This window comes from Plectropomus leopardus, chromosome 16, assembly GCF_026936395.1.
Source record: "Plectropomus leopardus strain MGB_pleo_1.0 chromosome 16, ASM2693639v1, whole genome shotgun sequence".
Taxonomy (NCBI): Eukaryota; Metazoa; Chordata; class Actinopteri; order Perciformes; family Serranidae; genus Plectropomus; species Plectropomus leopardus.
Window position 1 is genome coordinate 15,922,903 of NC_142191.1, and position 19,154 is coordinate 15,942,056.

At 45.0% G+C, this 19,154-nt stretch overlaps 1 protein-coding gene across 1 annotated transcript; it reads right to left on the minus strand.

Moving 5' to 3' along the window:
* Positions 1-13,155: 13,155 nt before the first annotated feature.
* mycn (MYCN proto-oncogene, bHLH transcription factor) lies at positions 13,156-18,855 on the minus strand. The gene is made up of 3 exons (XM_042503836.2): positions 18,572-18,855; positions 17,509-18,154; positions 13,156-15,217 (listed from the first exon to the last, which is right to left on the minus strand). The coding sequence occupies exons 2-3, from the start codon at positions 18,131-18,133 to the stop codon at positions 14,430-14,432; spliced, it is 1,413 nt and encodes a 470-aa protein (XP_042359770.1). The 5' UTR covers positions 18,134-18,154; positions 18,572-18,855; the 3' UTR covers positions 13,156-14,429.
* Positions 18,856-19,154: the final 299 nt, after the last annotated feature.

The window sequence follows — 19,154 nt, forward strand, 5'->3', positions numbered from 1 at the left end:
CCACCTGCTGAAAGCCCACAGTGGCCTCCTCAGAGTGACTTTTTTGCCCTTGAACAAGGCACCAAACCCCAAACTGCACCTGATGTTCTTCCAAAGAGGAAGCTGGCTGTTAGAGTGTACTGCATCTTTCCTGACTATATTGTAATTTGCTCACAGTAACTAACCTACTTAAATAAGGTAGTTCAAGGACAGCGTGTCAATGGAAGCCCACTCATACACGCTAAACGCAGAATAAAAAATCAGGATGATCAGCGAGAATGGAGCCCTGACAGACTCCATTCATGTGGAAACTAATAACATCAGCTGTTATCTCTTCATTAACTCCAGTCTAAACAGTGCTTCCCTGTTTGGTGTGTGTGTGTGTGTGTGTGTGTGTGTGTGTGTGTGTGTGTGTGTGTGTGTGTGTGTGTCTGTGTGTGTGTGTGTGTGTGTGGGGTGGGGGGGGGTGGGGGGGTTGTATGAAAGAGACACAGCAAAAGTGAGAGTTTGCATTGAAATGCATGCATAACAGGGCATGAAGGCATTTGTCCTTGTGTCTGTGAGCGTCAGTGTGTATTTGTGTGTGTGTACCTCAGTTTTGCATCACTGATTCCTATCCCAGCCCTGCTGCAGATTTGGATCCAATAAGCGGCAACGCGCAGGCCGCTGCGGGCCACAGCCATCTGGGCCCGGCCCGAGGCGGGTATTCTCTCGGGTGGGGGGTGTTGGGACTGTTGTGGCGGGGGGTAGAGGTTGTAGGACAGTATTACGAGGATGGGTGTGTGTGTGTGATTAGGAGGCAAAGCAGAATAAATACACCCCTCCTCCCCTCCATCCGCCCGCCTCAAGCTTGTGGTATGATGGAGAGAGAGGCAGGGGGGGGGGGCTGAACACACAGCTGTCCTCAGCCATTATCAGTGATGGATGAAGCCAGAGCAGAGCATCAATGGCATGCCCCGCGCTCACTCACTCGAACGTGTCAGTGTATTGATGTGTGTGTGTCTTATTTAACTTTGTGTGTGTGTGTGTGTGTGAGAGAGAGAGACAGAGGAAGGATGGAGAGAGAGAATGTGATGGCGTGCCAGGAATATCCCAATGACGCAGATTAATCACTCTCAATGTTTTAAACAACAGAATGAGAGGAACAAAAGAGGAAGTATGTGCTCATTACGTTTCATGCTGTAAATCTTCCTGTTGTCTGATAGGATTTTGAATGGGTGAGGTCTTATCGTTGCAGCTGTTCCAACTGCCAGACCATTTTAGCTTCCTCTACCTGTAACACGGCCAGACAGAACAGCATATGTCCTTCAGTAGAGGATAGTTTTAGCTATAAAGCCCCGAGCACTCAGGCATTAAAACCAGGAAAAATTCCCTAGCAAAAAAAATCAATTTCATGGAGTTGAATTTGGGAAATGGGAGTAAATGACAAAATACAGAGAAGATAGCAAGAAACTCAGAGATTGTGACTGACTGACCTTAACATGTTCCCAGCTTGTAAGTATGGTAGCCATAGCTTGGTCTCATCTTCCTCCCACCTATCCTATATGTGCACTCTCGCTTCTTGTATTAGCTTACATTAACATTGTTATTGGCAACGTTTCAACCTGACACCGTCCTGCATTTGCAGTCTTGCAAAATATGGCTTTTTTCGAATTGCCTGAAATACCACCTAATGCAAGCGTAAAATTTTTTTTTAATGATAAATTAGTTTTTTCTGAAACTTGCGTGTTTACATTAAACATATTTTATATTTACAGTTTCAATTTGCACAATTTTAGGGTTAATAGAAACCAACCTTGTGTTGGAAGCGTTTTCACCTACTAGAAATACTCTGTTCAGTTTAGATGAGGGGCGACACTTCGAAGGAGCAGGTGGCAGCTCATGATGCAAATTGCACTGTGATCATGTTGTTGGTTCATAATTTGTCCACAAACAACAGAGTCTCTTGACTTTGTCTGATGATTTTTGTCTTGGCCCTTACTGATATTGTCGTTGTTGGCATCTGTAAGTGATCCTTCTTTTTCAACCTCGGATATATGATTTCCTCTGGTTATGTGCAAGATGCATGATAGAAGCGTCGTCGTCAACATGCCCGGGAACTTTCTGTGAATTCCCTGGACAGTTATGTTCTCTCATCACACATCATTGGACATTACATGGACTTTGCACTAGAGAGCTGGGAGGACAAAGTTTGTTTAATGTCCGATCCAACTGATTAGGACATTTGCCTTCTCACATACAGCTGCTCTGGGTAATAACTAGATAATTTCAGGTTTGGAGTGCATGTTTGAAAGGGGCTTAAGCAACTCTAAAATCAGTAACTTTGATACCAAGCCTTTGCGTATTAGTCAGAGATCTGTGGATTGATTTGGCTGTGCCGTTTGCTGGTGTGATGGGCCTTTAACATTTGCTTGTATGCGTCAATAAACAGGTAATTTTCTTGCAGTGCAACTTGAAAAATCCTGACTTTCCCGTTTTTATTTTTGAATCAATGTGCTGTAAGGTCACATTGGGCGACACTGGAAAAGTGCTGGCGAGGCCCTAGAGGTGGAGCCGCATAATAAGGCGTTTGTCTGAAGTAAAATCCCAGATGGAAGTTGAACGCCCCAGATAGTTCAGATGTCTGTCGATGACCAATGCACTGGTGGATTGTATCTGAAGTGTCTGCGTGTGTGTCTGTGTAACTGGGCGGGGGGGGGGTGTAGTTAAACCAAATCCAATGATGTTCTCCGCTCTCAGTCCACCAATTAAAGTAATCAATGCCACGCCTGAGTTACCGCAACATCATGGTCTGTGGGCTCTTCCTAAGGCCTTTATTCACATCAGCCGGCGGCTTGTGAATACTATTACCTTAACCCTTACAAGCGATAAAGCCATTGTCCCTCACAATCTAATTCTTCCATAATTAACCTTGTGTGTAATCCTGAGAGCCTGCTGACGGATGTCCAAAATGCTAACTCAATCCCCAGCCAAGGTTTCCCTGATTAGATTAGTGTGCACTGACTCATATTCGCACAATGCCGTCGTCTGACTCAACAGCTGTCAAACACAAGAGATGGGCATAAGCCGCCAATTAAATATGCTAATGTATTTCATCCTCTTAGATCGGCGAATTATGTGTGTGAAGAGGCTGGATTCGGGCAGGTTGGTTGTCCTAATTCGCCAAATTTTCATTAGTAATTAAAAGCTTCATTTCGTCAGGGTCAACCTGTCAGCACACATCTTTCAAGAACAGTAACAACTACGGGGAGAAGGGGAGTCGAGCTGGTTGTAGACGATCTAATAAGAGGCAGTCATTTGCATCTGTGTTGAGTGCAGGAACAGGCTGGTGTTATTAAAATTGGGGACTGGTGGTTCTGTCTGGAGCTCGCTGATCCATCAGAGGAAAGTGACAGCGAGGCAGACAAGCCCGTAATGGACTGGTCATGGACCAAGACCCACCAGAGAATACACTCACACAAAGGGCATGCAAAAATGCTGCAGCTCTAGAGGACTGAGATGAAAAAAAAAAAATCAAATAAGCGATCAGAATTTCAACGGTTATATTCACAGTGAATCACATACATGAACACTCACAAAAAAAGAGACAGAACCATCTATTATTCCCTTTAGAAATTGGCCATGACACTTCAGTAGCAGTCGCTTTGTCTTACACACATCTATGATCTATTGTTTGAAATCCTTTTCACAGGTCTTCACAGATATACCACCTACTGACCTCCCCGTCTCTCCCTCTCCCAGTGGTGCGCAGATGAGCACTGCTCCAACTGATAATGACGGGGGAATATTGAAAGACGAGTAACCCCGCCGTTTCCCCCTCTCCACGATTCATTAACCCGATTTCCACTGAGCTCTGTCCCACATGTGTCAGCGAGGCTCCTGCTGAGGATTCTAACGCCCCGCTCGGCCCCGTCCTCTGCCCCGTCGCACTCCGGCTCGCCATCAAACCGACAGATAACTGTCGAGGAGCAAGGTCGCCCCCGGAGTGTCGATAACCTTTCTATGTACTCAAGGCTCTTTTGCCTCAGGATTACCAAGTATTCGATCGATCGTTTACTCTCTGCGCATTAAGATTTCTAATCAATAGTGTTATGTATACATTTAGGCAAGTATTTTAAAATTACTGAGCAAAAAGCCTCGAGATAGCGGGATTTAGATCATATCTTGTATCAGCTAAGAGGCATTAGGGAGGATATCACTTCAAAGAGCAGTCTTAAGTAGCTCGATGCTGTTATATAACATTTAATTTAAATTAATTTTAAAAAGTAGTTGCTAAAAGTTATGAAATCTTATTATTATTTTTACTATTATTATTAATCAAAGTGAATTTTGGTGACGTAAATTAGGGATCTCATGATGGAGTTTTATTTTCCTGATCCAAGTCATTTCATACTGAGGAAAGTTGGTTATTAAAATCAATCCAGTGTATATACTTGACAGTTTAATAGCTCTGCAATGCCATACAAGAAACACGTCTGCATCCAATCACTTCCTTAATTTTTAATTTTATTTTTTATTTATTTATTTTTACAAAATAAAGTAAACAAACTAACAATATATTTAATGGCTCATCACATTTCCACTTTGTGCAGCATTTTTTTTCAACAAAATAAAGCAAAATATTTCTTAAGAAATGGCTCTTAATTCCACCTGCTGTAGCATTTTAATAAAAGTACAGAACGTTATAAATGAGTTATATAATCACTCTTTCATTTTAAAGTAGTGTCATAGCTTAACTTTCACAGTCACAACAAATAAAAGTCAGTCTGTCACGGTTCAGCTTATCACAGCATTATAGTATAACTATTTCACTTAAAATGAGAAACAAAAATTTCAATTCCACTTAAAGTGGTGTAGCAGCTTAAGTTGATGGCAGACGTGCTCAAAATAACTGATCCCAGTTAACTAATAAAAGCATTGATCTGGCCCGATACTCCTTCCGGTTTGATTGGGAAGTCACTAATTTAAATATTTTGTTGCATCTCCATGTTAAACAGCAGAAAAAGACTAGAAAGTATGAACAATGCAGTATCAATAAACTCCTGGATGCAGAGGGAGGAAAAGAAGAGAGCCATGGGGGTATGAATTGCAATTTTAAGTCCATTCACAGAAATGAATATGCTGTCACAGGTGTGAATTTCACAGCATCGGTTCATGTGACCCCTCCAAACTGACAAAATAACTGTTCCCTAAACTTTCAAAAGGAAACAGATGCATATTTATGGTCAGAGTGTCGTCTGTGGAGGCAGACTTGCTGAACAGGCAAAATGTGCCTCAAACTCGCTTCCACTACCTCAGTACTTCCTGCTCTCGCACCCCAATCCAGGCCTTGTGCAAACCCCCCCGGGGCATGCAAAGAGGGATTTGCAGTGTACACAGTCATCACTAAGGCTTCAGCTGGGCCTGAGAGGGTCAGCAAATGAATGAATGACCAACTGGGCTGCTGGATACCAAAAAGATATTATTCATTCTTGAAACTGAATCTACCTTTGTTTCCTTTTTAAACTGTGCCCCCTTAATCCCAATACCATGGCATAGTAATAAACTTTTCAAGGGCTTTCCCTGGCATGAGACAGTCATTCAGAATTTTGCTAGAGTTTTGTCATGCTCCCGTTTGGTATAATGTGGTTATAAAGCTCAGCCCGAGCAGTCTTAAGTCAGTCTTTTTCTTATTTTGACATTCTGACAATAGCAGATGGGGTAGCTGTGAGGTTGGAGAGCAGGTCGTCCACTGATCGGAAGATTGGAGGTTTGATCCCCGTCTCCTCCGGTCTGAATGTTGAAGTACGCCGATATTATACAAGCAGGTGACTTTGTAGCCTCAGCCAGCAGTGTGTGAATGTGACAAACACTGTGTAAGTGCTTTGAGTGGATGAATGAATAGAAAGGCATTGTATAAGTGCGAGTGCATCCATTTACCATCCATAAAATCAAACACTTTAAATATTATCGTAAGTTTTGAGTCTTGGCTTATGCAAGTTCTGAAGTTCAATGATGTGAACATTGTCAACAACCAATAGCTGTGCTTTCTGTGGCATCAAACAGGAAGCAGCGGCGTAAACACGGAGGATATGCTGGGGAAGAAACCGTTGAAGTTGTAGCGTGAACAACAGTCTGCATTCAGTTTGGCATGTATCTGATCCACCAACCAGCACTTAATTTATAAATCCCACAGTCTTCTCCTACTAAAATAGTGCAGCTAACCAACAGAAGGTCGTAACAAATCGAGGGGACAAAATAAAAAATGTAAAACACAAATACAGTTCATTTTATAGATTATATTGATGCAGAATTGACAAGAATAACATTAAGTTAGGGGTTTTGCAGACATGTAAGGAATTGTTAACATGTCATATTTCGTAAAGTAAATTTGACATAATATCATGGGGCAGGATGGGAAATAATCTCTGGGAAATAATCTCTGCAAAATCCCCAGCCTTTGCAAATCTTAGTCTCTGACTAAAAACTCACATTGTCTTTAGATGTGACAGCCTTTAGTCTTTTCAAAGTCTTAAAGTGTATGTTAAATGTTTAATTTTCTTTAAAGGGTCTCATCATGGAATTTGTACTGGTCTAGTACTGTTACATACATATGAGCCATAATATCCATACTATGTAGGTGTTAGGTATCACAACAGTCTGCAGGTTTACGTCTTTTATCCCACTTTCTCCCACTGGTTACTGACCCCGCTCCTAGCAGGCATAAAGGTCATAGGTCAGACCCATCGAAGCCCTCCAATGATCAAACCCAGCACAGATTTTACCCCCTGTGGACCCTAAATGACCATTAAATCAAGCGTTGCATCACAAGGCAGCATGGGAATTGTCAAGGTCCTTCAGATACACAAACTTAACCACACATTTTCAACTTTTGTAATCTTTAAGGCAAACTTTTGACAACATATACTTGTAAAATAGGCCTCGTGTGGGGGGAAGTTTTGAAAAATGTAGCTGCTGAACGTGGGCTCCTTCAAACACAAAGTCATTGATTGGTCGCGTAAACCACTGGGGAGTCTGGAAGGTCTGCGTCGGCCTGCGGTGACACCAGCGCTCCACAATTAGCCCCCAATCAATATGTCTCTCATTGAGTTTTACCTCGGCACTGGACAGCCTCTCGGCAGGTCATCCATTCAGCCTGGTGCTGACGGTGCGCACAGAGGATGGTTTAGTTTAGTCTCATTTAGTTTACAGGCAGACGGTGTTTATTGGACCAGAAAACCATTTGTTATCCATTTCCTCTGAAGGAGCAGTCATGAATCAATCTCGATACAAATGTACAAACACAGAAGCGCCCTGCTGATTACTCCAAATAAACACAAGTACACACGCACATGTGTACATATGCATAAACACACACGCACAAAAGGAGGCGTGGGTGTGCACTTGCACACACACAGACTGGCACAGAACCTTCTCTTGTGCACACACAGATAAACACACACACTTGTTTATCAGAGCGGTAATCACTTTAACATAGAGAAAATGTGTTTCTGTGACATAGGGCCACTACACTAATAAGCCCCGCTGCAAGTGTGAATCCCAATATTTACAACGGGCCCGCTTGTTTGACCACGATGAATGCTTTATCTGCTAGCCCACCCGTGTACAACAACATATCAGTAAAACAATGTATAGTCGTGATGAAACACTGATGATAGTAACCAAACATGTTAGTTACAGCAGGCTGAAACTAACACGTGGCCAGAGGGTCACAGGTTCAGTCGGGGTGACATGGAATTTTTTTCCTCCCTGTCAAAGTAAAAGTGTGCGAATGGATTTGTTTTATTTGCTCAGGTTTTTAGATATCCTTCTCGGTGGTTTCTGCCTGGTTATTTAAATCATCAGGCCTACCTATTAAAGCCTTTTTCAATGAATACAGTTTTAATATGATGTGCATTTTGTTAAAATGTGCCTTCATTTCTGAAGATAGCCGGGCCTTCATCATGTGTGCATACGCATGGTTTAAGGTATGGGCGGACTGTGAGATGAGGGGCCTATGGACACAGTTATGCAAAAGGCCTCTCCACCTCTCACAGGAGCAAGACACACAGATTTGTTGTGGTTTTGCATCTTTCTTTAATTTTTGGCATCTTGATTTGTGTCTCTTTGGGAATTTTGTTTCTTCGCAGTTTCTTTGCATTTCTTTGTGGGCTTTTTGTGTCTCTCCGTGATTGGGAAGTTTGCAGGTGAAGGCCATAGGGACCCTTGAGACTTTGGGCCCCTGGACCTATGCCTTGTAAGCCTGTTCAGTATCTATCCAGAGTCTGCGGCAACAATATTTCCTGGTAGTGTACAAACAACGTCAGCTGAGAAAATATTTATGAACCTCAGATTTGAGTGTAAAACACTCACATGTCGGGCTCAAGCACAAATTTTTACGTTCGCACTGCTATGAATGAAGCCCAGTGCTCATTTTGAGACCATCTAGAGACTCTTTTCTATTTGTCTTTTTCTCTCATGTTAACTCTCTAATAAAGGCATAAAAGCTCCCCCAAAACACTTTAACTTAATGGTATATATGTGGAGTTAAGATCAACTTACTCTTTACAATTCACTTGTTTCCTCTGGCATTTTAATCAGATTTTGATATATTTTGCGGTTTCTGCAGGTTGTACCCATCTTGTGTTTCTCCTCTATCTTCTGTGAAGCACATTGTAACTACTGTTTTGAAAAGTGCTTAATAAATGACTCACTGACAGCTGGCTGTCTCTAAATGTACGGTGTGTAACACGGTGATTGAGGTGGCTTGTTGATATTCAAACACTGATAATAGCCTGATATACTGATATACAGCGCGGCAGCTTGACAGCGAGTCGGGGCTGGTTTTGGACATGCTTGTGGCTTTAACTGTTAGATGTCATGTTGTGTAGGAGCTCAGGCGCTGACAGGCACATTGCGAGGACACTTGGCACAGCAGGCCATATTGCCAGAAGCTTGCCTGGAAACAATGGCTTCAAAGAAACATGTAACTTACATAAGAGGACGGCACTTATGTGGTCAATGCCCGCACAACAATGGCATTCAAAATCAATATGGACTGAGGATGTGCCAGGGGAAAGGATGAATGAAGGAAGTGAATGGATGTCAGCGCAGATATGATGTATGTGTGTTTCACGACTGCTGGAAGGGAAAATTTCCTGGGTGAATTTGTTTTAATAATTAGCGCTCCACTGAGGCTTTTCCTCACCTTTCTTCCCATTGTTACCACACTCTCTGGTCCCATCCTCTGTCTTAATCACTGCCTTTCTCCCACTTTTTATCTTTCTCTCCCTTGCTTTTTCTTTTTCTGGATGCTGTGTTGTGCAGCCAAGGCCGTTTCTTCCTCAGAACACGCTCTTGAAAGGCTATTCATGGATTCTTCAATGAAACCCTATTACATTTGTGCACGAGTGTGTGTGTGTGTGTGTGTGTGTGTGAGAGAGAGAGAGAGAGAGGGAAAGAGAGACAGAGAAAGAGAAATAAAGAGAGGGAAAGGTATTCCGGGGGCCGGGCTACAGTACCATCTGTATGCAAATCTCCTCAGACTTTGGTAAACTTTGATCAAACACTCAGGCCTCCTTTCTCTCCCGTCCCTCCCTCCCCTCCCTCTCCTGCCTCCCTCCCTGTCCACCATGTGCTCTGCAATTACTGTAGCTCCACAGCTCTTTGTCAGGGCTGCATATTACTCAGCTCGGGCAATGGGTTCCCTCGAGGAACTGCCCCTCATCCCCCACACACACACACAAACATCCATGTTTTCTGCCCCAATACCCCCTGATACCCTCCTTGCGTCGGGCTCCTCTACCTACCACAACCCCACCATTTCTAAGCACCTGCGATCACGCTGGACCCCACAACAGATGGTGACACCTCCTTCACACACACATACACACATGAACACACACACACACACACACACTCTCTCCCACACTCCCCCACAGATAGCAGCGCTCTTGGCAGACGCAGTGCGGCGCATAGGTGACGGGCATGCCTTTGTGCAGAGGTTGGGCACATTGCAGTCACTTGTGTATCAACACACACACACACACACACACACACACACACACACACACACACAGCAACCATTGTTTCCTCCATATGGGAAGGTTAACATGTTGAATACACCCTTAGACATAAAGGTACTAACTACAACAATATAGGGTTCTTTGGTTTGTCCCCATAGGAGGGCCCTTTTTGGTTCCTGGTAGACCCTTTTATAAACATACCACCTGAACCCTTTCAGAGTGTTTTACCTAGAACTAAAAATAAAGGGTTATAACTAGAACCATCTGTAAAAAAGTTCCACATAGAACCCCCTATGAGAGCTTCAGAGAGCTCCTCTTTGGTGTAATGGTTTTATTTAGAACTTTTCCACTTTCCAAGGGTTTGAACCATTTGGTTCATAGGAGACAAATGGTTTTGGGTAGAACCGTATATCCCCTCAGCTTGGAACCCTTTTTTCTAAGAGTGTACAGATAGAAATGTTCTGGTAGGTGTTGTAAATTTCCAGCGGTAATGAAGATCTCATAGAAAAACACAAAAATGCCACTTTATCTCCTGTGTAGCTTTAATGTACATCCGTCAGTGGGGTGTAAGCCCATTAGTGTGTGTGTGTGTGTGTGTGTGTGTGTGTGTGTGTGTCTGGGCAGCTCCAGCCAGGCAGTCAGCGGGCAGAAGGATAATGGGTATTAATCAGAGAAAAGCCATGGCCATATGTCTGTTTAACGTAGGAGATGGCTATTCCCTGAACGTCAGCTTCCCTCTAAAACAATTAGCCTCGTTTCAGTGTGTAGATAGCTTAACTGTGGTTGAAACGTGCTAGCTTATGTGTGTTTGGGGGTGTGTGTGTGGGGGTGGGGGTGGGAGGGGGGGTGAAGAGGAAGCGTGTGCTCACAGCTGAGAGGTGTACGGTTTTATGTTTGTTTAACACAGGGAGTGTGGGCGGGAAATGTGGCACTGGACACTGTTACTGTGTGTGTTTGAGCGGTACTGTACACGTGTCTGCGTGTTCGATTTCTTCTTAAATGTCACAGTTAATCTTACCGTCTGAAGCAAACTGCCTCTGTTGGCTGCAATATGTTGTTTTGGTTTTTTTTATTTCTTTTTTCTCCGGGATGTTATTGTCCATGAACTTGTTTTCATCCTATAACCAAGCAGGATAAGCCATTAGGCAGATGGTAAGGGGAAGTCCCACGAGAGGACACACGCACACACAAAGACACTAGATCCTGTCCCACACAAACACGCATACACACACGCACACACACACATGCACAGTAAGTGTGCACAAAGACACCAGACCCACCAGACTCCTGTTATGTAATCCACCAGTTCCACTCCCCCACTGAGAGGCTCAGTCTTGGGCTGTCTCAACTCCAAAACAAAGTCATCAGTCTTCATATAGCGCTGTCTCTCACATAGTGAACATACCTCTGAATCATTTAGGTCGTGCTTCTATGGGTGAATGGGGTCTTAAACGTCCAGTGTATAGGATTTAGGGGGATATATTATGGAATATGTCATAATAAATATGTTGTCTTTAGTGTGTAGTTACCTGAAAATAAGAATGAGCCATTTATTTCTACATAGGAAGCGAGCCCTTGTACATGGAGATGGCAATGTTGCATATTTTTTCTACAGTAGCCCAGAATGGACAAACCAAATACTAGCGCTACATAGGGCCATTTACATATTTGCATCACCTCCGTAGTTTGCTGCCCCTCTCTAACGTGAGTGTCTGTATAAATTTATAATATTAAGCTGCTTTATTCAGTGTTTTAACTGGTTTAAACGCCGGGTTTGTTTGTTCTGAAAAAAGACACCTCTGCGTATTCAGCTCCGAGTAAAAAACTCACAAATGTCTGGATTTTAAGTCATCAGAGAAAATAGGCGACCACACATTAGCTGGTGCTGGGATAGCAGCCCGTCACATAGAACAGTAGAGGAGAAACACTTCTTTTTAGCGTGAAAATGCTTTGTTCAGGTTTTTTCACTGGTTTAAATAACCAGGGCTGTTTGCTTCACAGAGGAAGACACCTGTGCCAGTAATTTGGCTCACGGTAAAAACCTCGTGAACAACGAACACTGAAGGAATTCTGACCAGGAGAAGTTTCAGCTGGCCACTAGATGTCACTAAATCCTCCCAAATTTTACACACTGCACCTTTAAGCAGGTTCAGTGTGAAGAGCATGGCACAAGAAAAGTAAGGATTGTAGTGTTTTGGTTTGTTTTGTAGTTGAGGTATTAATTTATCGGTTTTGCCGGAGAAGAGAGAGTCACTCTGTCGTATGCTGCTATGCAGTCATTGCTTTCTTAGGTAAAAAAAGGATTAATCAAAGTCATCAACAATGTGTGTTTTTATGTCCTGTTAATTCCCTTCTCGGCAAGTCTCTTTCTGCTTCCCTCTGTGAACACACTGTCGTGCTGAATGGCTACTCAGACCGTGGCAACAGATTTCTCTTTCAGCCATCTCCAGAGAACGCCTGGCCAGGCTCCTGAGTGGCACATATTTGGGCTAAGGCCCGGCACTGGAGGCACAGAGGGAAGGAGGAAAGAGGGGAGGAGGAAGAGGAGGAGTAGGTGAGGGTAGGCGGAGGAGGAGGCCAGAGCCATGTGGCTGATGTTGGTAAACAGTATCCAGCCTTGTCCTGGCATCGTGGCAGGCAGCGCACAACGCCGCAGATATCAGGCGCCCGGGCCACACACAGACCGGGACAAAAGGTAGACACACATACAGACATTTGCATTCATACACACACACTCACATGCAGGCAGGAATACACAGACTACTAACAGACAAATAAAAGACTCACTCTCGGTGTCTGCCACTCAGCAGCTGCTCCAGTTTCCATGGCAACAGCCCGAACAATGTAGTAGGAAGGGCTCGGCGAGAGAGGGAAACAGAGAGAGAAGGGAGTGTGTGTGTGCTCGGTGCACTTGAAGTGTGTGTGTGTGCGTAGGTGTGTGTGTGGGTGGGTGTGAGAGGCTACAGAGGGGGAGGTAGCCGCAGGGTGCTGAGACAGAGAGGATTCAGAAGACACTCTCTTTATTTTTTTGTCAGGATGAGTCTTTGAGAGCGGCAAAACAAATACGGAAATGTGGAGGAAAATAGAAAAATAAACAGATATGAAAGGGTAAATTAGGTCAAGGGTGACGCTCACATTTTCAGTGACAAGAAATGAGCAACAGAGGCAAAGGTGAGGATTTTATGATGTCTATTTATTTTTCAAAATGAGGTATTTCAAAGTGCTATGAGTTGCAGCACTAAATGTACATTTTAAAGGTGAAAAAAACAAACATCTTATATCCGTTTACCCAGTTCTATGCACCCGATAGTTACAAATATAAACAAAACAAGGAAGAAAGAAAAAAAAGGCCAGGTACATGAAGATAGAACACATTTTTTGCTGTACAAAAGAATTATTTGAGATAGAAGAAAAAAATGACAAGATAAAGTGATATCTACCGAGAACTCATTTTCATACGAAAATATAAGTATCAAATTTAGTATGTATCAGGTTCACACTAAAAGCATAAAGGTGTGTAGAATTAGTAATATGATACAATACAAAGAAAAAGAGAAGAAAAAAACAATATATTGTTATATTACAAAGTTCATGACTCTCAAAAATCGAGGCCTTACAGTACTTTTAAAGGTATATAAACTTCCAGTCTAGTTATTGGCAGCTTCCTGACATGTATAAAAAAACAAGGACAAAATGTATTACAAAACAAGGCAGATCTGAGTGTATTTTGTCTGTACACTATTGTTATATACAAAAGTGTCGGCTAGCAAGGTGCACAGTTATACATCCACTGACTTGGTTTGAGCACCAGTGTGAGAGAGGAGGAGTGAGAGAAAGAGAACCTGTAGTGGCATCGTTTGTGTGATAACGCCTCAGTCGTCATAGTCTCTTCAGTTATTTTGTTTTTTTATTTTGCAGTGGTGAAGGCAAAGTTAAGTGTGCACTGCTTCTTGTTTACATGAACTCTCCAAGCAAAGTGCCCTCAAACACCCGTCCCGGTGGGAATCACCTGATTCCAGGCTGGTGTCACAGTGAGTACAAAAAAAAATACAAATGATATAAAAAAACCAGAGAAAGGGAAGAGCAAAATAAGGTCTCTCCTTCCTCGTTCTTTTCTCTTTTTTTAACCTTTCCTCAATGTGACTGGATTGAAAAAGTAAACCCTAAACATTCTTAACGTCAACAAATGTGCAAAAAAAGTGGCGGCAGTGAAAGTCCGAGCATCCCCCTGGTGCCCCCCGCCAGTCTCCTCCAGGTGTGTGTGAGCATGTGAAGATAAACGTCCTCTGAGATGTTTGTGTGATATGCAGGCCTATGTGTCTGTGCTTAAGTGTGTAGGCCTATGTGTGTGTGTGTGCATCTAATCGTGTGTCAGACTGAGTTGAGGCAGCGACGAGGGGTCATCCAGGGTATATGTGAGTGTTTCTGTGTTGTAGTGGTTGTCTGTTAGCGAGTCCTAGCCTGCTCCAGCCTGCGCATCAGCTGCTGCCTGCGGGCTTGGAGCCTGTCCTTCTCCTGCTGGAGCCTCATCTCCTCCGTCTCCAGCGAGCTCACATACTCAGTGGCTTTCTTCAGGATCAGCACCTTGGCTGCCTTCTCGTTGTGCGCCAGCTCCGGTACGTGGTCACGCAACGTCAGGAAGCTGGAGCGCAGGTCGTTGCGACGTTGGCGCTCCAGGATGTTGTGGTTGCGCCGGCGCTCGCTGTCCTCTGAGTCGGAGCTGCCGCGTGGGCTGCTGTCTCCGCTGTTGCTGCGCTTGCTGCGTGGCCCCGATGTGCTGGTGGTGACTGAGCTGCAGGATGTGGAGGAAGACGAGGAGGATGATGAGATGGTTCTGGTGGGAGGTCGGGGTGCGTCTGATGTTCTTTGCTTCTTTGGAGGTGGGGTGGGGTCGTCGTCTGAGGCGTACGGTGAGGGGGCTGCGTAATTGTGTTGCTGCTGGTGGACCGAGCTCCTCTTCAGGATGAGCTCTTGAGGAGCTCTGCTGACGAACCGACTAACGACGCCAGACGCTGAGACGATTCCTCTGGCGTCTTGGCTCTTGGGATGCACAGAAATGGTGACTGTACCTGTCGCCATTGGTGATGCCTTGTTGACTGTGGAGCGCCTCTTTTCTACTGTGACCACATCGATCTCCTCCTCCTCTTCCTCATCGTCCTCCTCCTCCTCCTCCTCGTCCTCTTCCTCCTCCTCCTCTTCTTCTTCTTCTTCTTCATCATCGTCATCTTCCTCTTCTGGGAAAAGAAAACAGAATGTGAGTTACTTGATCACTCTGACACACCAAGTATTCCCACTATGTCACCTATGTACTAGCAGCTGACAGGTATGTATGTGAGTGAGATCAAGAGAGTGTGTGGGAGCGAGAGCGTTGCTCAACGCCGTTTGCATAAGCAGAACTCTCTTAATGCTTAGTGTCAGTCATTCCTCAACTAATCTGCTCTGCAGGCGTTGACACGTTCAGTCTCAGTGCTGAGCAGACAGGCTGGATTTCTGCCTTTCATTCTCGATCCCTCCTTCAAAACTTCTCCTAATCTTCTCCGGTGAGACGAGACACTTTTAGTCTGATGCCTTCAGTCTATCAGTGCAGCCGCAGTCACACTGACGGCGTGCAAGGCTTTCAGAACTTCACTTTAACTTTGACCTCTGATGAAGTCAAAAAAAAAAAAAAAAGAAGAAAAATCTTTTCTCTGCTGAGCTCTTCGTCTTAATACCTGTGCTGGAATCGAGCCGAGCAGCTGAGACTTATCACGGCCTTTGAAGATGAGAGGAAGTAGCCAATCATGAGGCGAAGAGAGTGTGAGGCCCAAGTTAAAATGCCTTTGTGATAATGGCTCTCATTATCAGCTCAGGAGCATCTGAAGAGTGTGGCATTTTACAGCTTACAGTAACCCACTTCAGACACCGCTGCTGCACCAGGATGCTGTCTCAACACACTCACTGAACCCACTCACACACACACACACACACACACACACACAATCTGGCGCTGCCATCAAAACAAAGCCGGGCACAGCTGGGTGGATGAGGGGGCGTGGCTGGCTTGGCCACATGTGAAGCTGGGATTTAGCTGTTTGGTGTTTCACTCTCAGAATGGAAAAGCTTATTTATTGGAGCTGGATGGAGTATAAATAGATGAAAAAAAAAATGTGCCTGCATGGGAAGATAAAATATTAAACCACTTTTTTCTGCCACTGTCCTACAACTGGAGTGTAGTGGAGGCCTCTTTAATGGGAATACTGATCCAACTATGTGGATAAACCTACATTGTAGCCTGTGATGAGAAAGTAAATAACGCCTTAAGCACAAAGACGGACGCCTCTTAAGGCTGCGAGCGGCGGAAGCGCATTGGACCGCTACTTTTGCGCGCAGGGGTGGTGGTGGTGGTGGTGGTGGTGGAGGGGCGGCAGGCGATCGGATCACCACCCTTTAAGCCCTGGAGCTGGAGCGGCGCCAGGGAGACAGCTGTCGAGATGGAGCGCTCGTTCAAAGCTGTCACCCCCTAAAAGAAGCAGCCAGGGCCCTCCTCCGTCCTCCTTTTCTTCGCGGTGGAGGAGGTGTCTGGCAAAGGCTGGCCCGAGTCTACCCTCTGTGCCAAGCTGGAGGCCTTTGTGCTGCTGTTTCACAGCGAAAACACGCTGATAAGAGCTCGTGAGTGTTTGTTTAGGGAACTCACGGGCGGTAATAGATGGGAGATGAAGTCTTAGGGCGATTAAATACACACAGCACTCATACCCCAATCTAAACTACTTCCTACAGACAAAACAGGAGTGTGTCACCCTGTGAGTGTATGCTTTTTATTCCTAACGATATTATAGTGTAACTCCTGTTGTTATTCTGGGGCTCATTTTAGACATCAGCAGTCACTTTGCACACACTGTCTCAAAAATAAGTGCCAATTTCTCACCCGCTGTGCGCAAATTATCCCTTAATCCATGCGTAATGAAAGCCTTCACGGCACCGTGAACCAGACACTTTATCAGCTCATCACTTTATTGAACACCTTTTCATCTCCCCCTCCTACAGCCGGGTCCGGCTGCAAGTCAGTCAGTGGAGTGTGGTGTCTTTTTGTTTGGCTCAGATGCCAACTGAGTTCAGGAAGGCACACAATTCCCCATTTTACTGCCATCTGCCGGATGAAGAGCCCCCTGATTACATAAACCTCGTTCACTGTGTCACTACTCCAGTGTGTGTGTGTGTGTGTGTGTGTGTGTGTGTGTGTGTGTGTGTGTGTGTGTGTGTGTGTGTGTGTGTGTGTGTGTGTGTGTGTGTGTGTGTGTGGGGAATGTAACGAGATAATCCGATTCTGGGCCAGTCATATGAACAAGCTCCAGTCACTCTAATAATAACAAGAGTTATGATGATGATGATAATGATAATAATAACAATAGCAGCAATAAAAACAACAACAACAATAATAAAAATAATGATAATGGTGACAATATTGTGTTATTTCAGTGTTGGCAACATACTTAAATAAAAAAAAAAAACGGCAACAAAAGCTTTCAGCGCGTCTTTTAATTCTTACCGGAGTCACTAGGAGCGCTCCCGGTGGTTGTGGATGTGTTAACGGTCCCGGTTGAGTCCCTGCTGCCGTTCTTCTTGTTCACCGGGAAAGGGAAGACCACTGTGGGGTCCACGCACTCTGACACCGAGCTGCGGCTCACAACCTCCGGCGCCTTGACGCACACGTTCCTGCCGCCTCCTGCGGCGGTGGAAATAGCCTTGCCGAGTTTCTCCGTGACCACTCGCTCCAGCTTTTCCCTGGCGGAGAAGCCACTCCACATACAGTCCTGGATAATGATGTTGTTGGGGTTAGTATCCAAAACGGAGCCGAACAGGTCCCCATCGTCGGACGCCCCCCAGATATCGTCCTCGGGCAGGAGCAGCAGCTCTGAAGCCCAGTCCAGTGGGTCCCCTAAGCCGAAGCCAAGAGGGTCTGCTTCCGGGGACGCAGCCGCCGGCTCCCCCGGTAGCGCGGCTCGGCTCGGGGAGAGGGGCGGAGTGGGCAACAACTCGAATTTCTTCCAGATGTCCTCCCCCGGTGGCGCAGCGTCGGGACCACAGAAGTAGAAGTCGTCCTCATCCGGGTAGAAACACGGTTGTAAGGAGTCAAACTCCAAATCGGAGTTTTTACTCATGATCGCCGGCATTCTATCCCACAATCAAAAAACCTGTAAAGGAACAAAAGACACTTTAGTCTCCAACAAGGACCGTCTCTCGTCATTCCCCCTCTCCTCTATATCACACCTGAAACCTGCAGATAGAGCATGAGTCAAAGCCCACACACAGACACACAGTCTGCTCCACTTGATTCCACATTCACTCCTCTGTGGGGTTTAAAAACCACACAAATCTCACAGGAGATTGTGCGTAAATGTGACCGTGACGCACAAAGTGTGCAAAACGGACGCATTGGCTCACCGCTCACTAAACATGCCAGAAAATGCGATTAGGATACAAAAACGCATGTTTACAGAAAAACTCATGGAATGACAACAATCAAATCCCACAGACTCTGTAGCGTGTGTGTGGAAAATGTGGGAAAATAATTGCTATATTTAACGGCAAAAAATTAAGAAGATGCTCACCTTGTCCTGACTTGGGATGATAATGTGCGAACCAAATTTTTCTCGTATCTCGCAGTCAGTAATACAGACACCAGATTTGGAGCAGTCATCTACTTAGGGAGCACAGACAGTCCTCTGACACACATTGTGGCTGGCTGCAGAGTGTTATACACAGAGTTCTGCGGGAGGAAAAGCTGACTCCTCCCTCCCAGGCTGGGGGGTGGTACAGTCGGGCTTTGGGTTTGATGCGGCGCGGGAGACAGGCTGGCTGGCTGGCTGGCTGGCTGGGAGCTTTCTTTCAAGGTGAATCGAGAAAACAGCCTAAACACTGCGAGCAAGAATGAAAGCAAACGAAGAAAGAGCGTGAAGGAAAGTGAGAGTGGAAGAAAGAAAGACAATATATATTACTGACAGCCTCAGGCAAACTCTCCACTGGGATGTCAGACCCAGGATCAGCTATGAAACAGTCGAACTTACCCAGAGGCTGTTAGTGATCTGATGTGTTGCTCAGATTGCTCAAGGGCACTGCAGCAGGCTGAGTGCTGACCCAGGGGCTTGAACCGTCCAAGTGAAGGGCAGCTACACAAAAACACACACATCATCC

Coding starts and splice junctions, on each gene's coding strand:
- mycn (XM_042503836.2), bottom strand. CDS start 18,133: ATGCCGGCGATCATGAGTAAAAACTCCGATTTGGAGTTTGACTCCTTA. Junction 15,218..17,508: donor GAGCGCTCCTAGTGACTCCG/GTAAGAATTAAA, acceptor TTCTTTTCCCAG/AAGAGGAAGATGACGATGAT.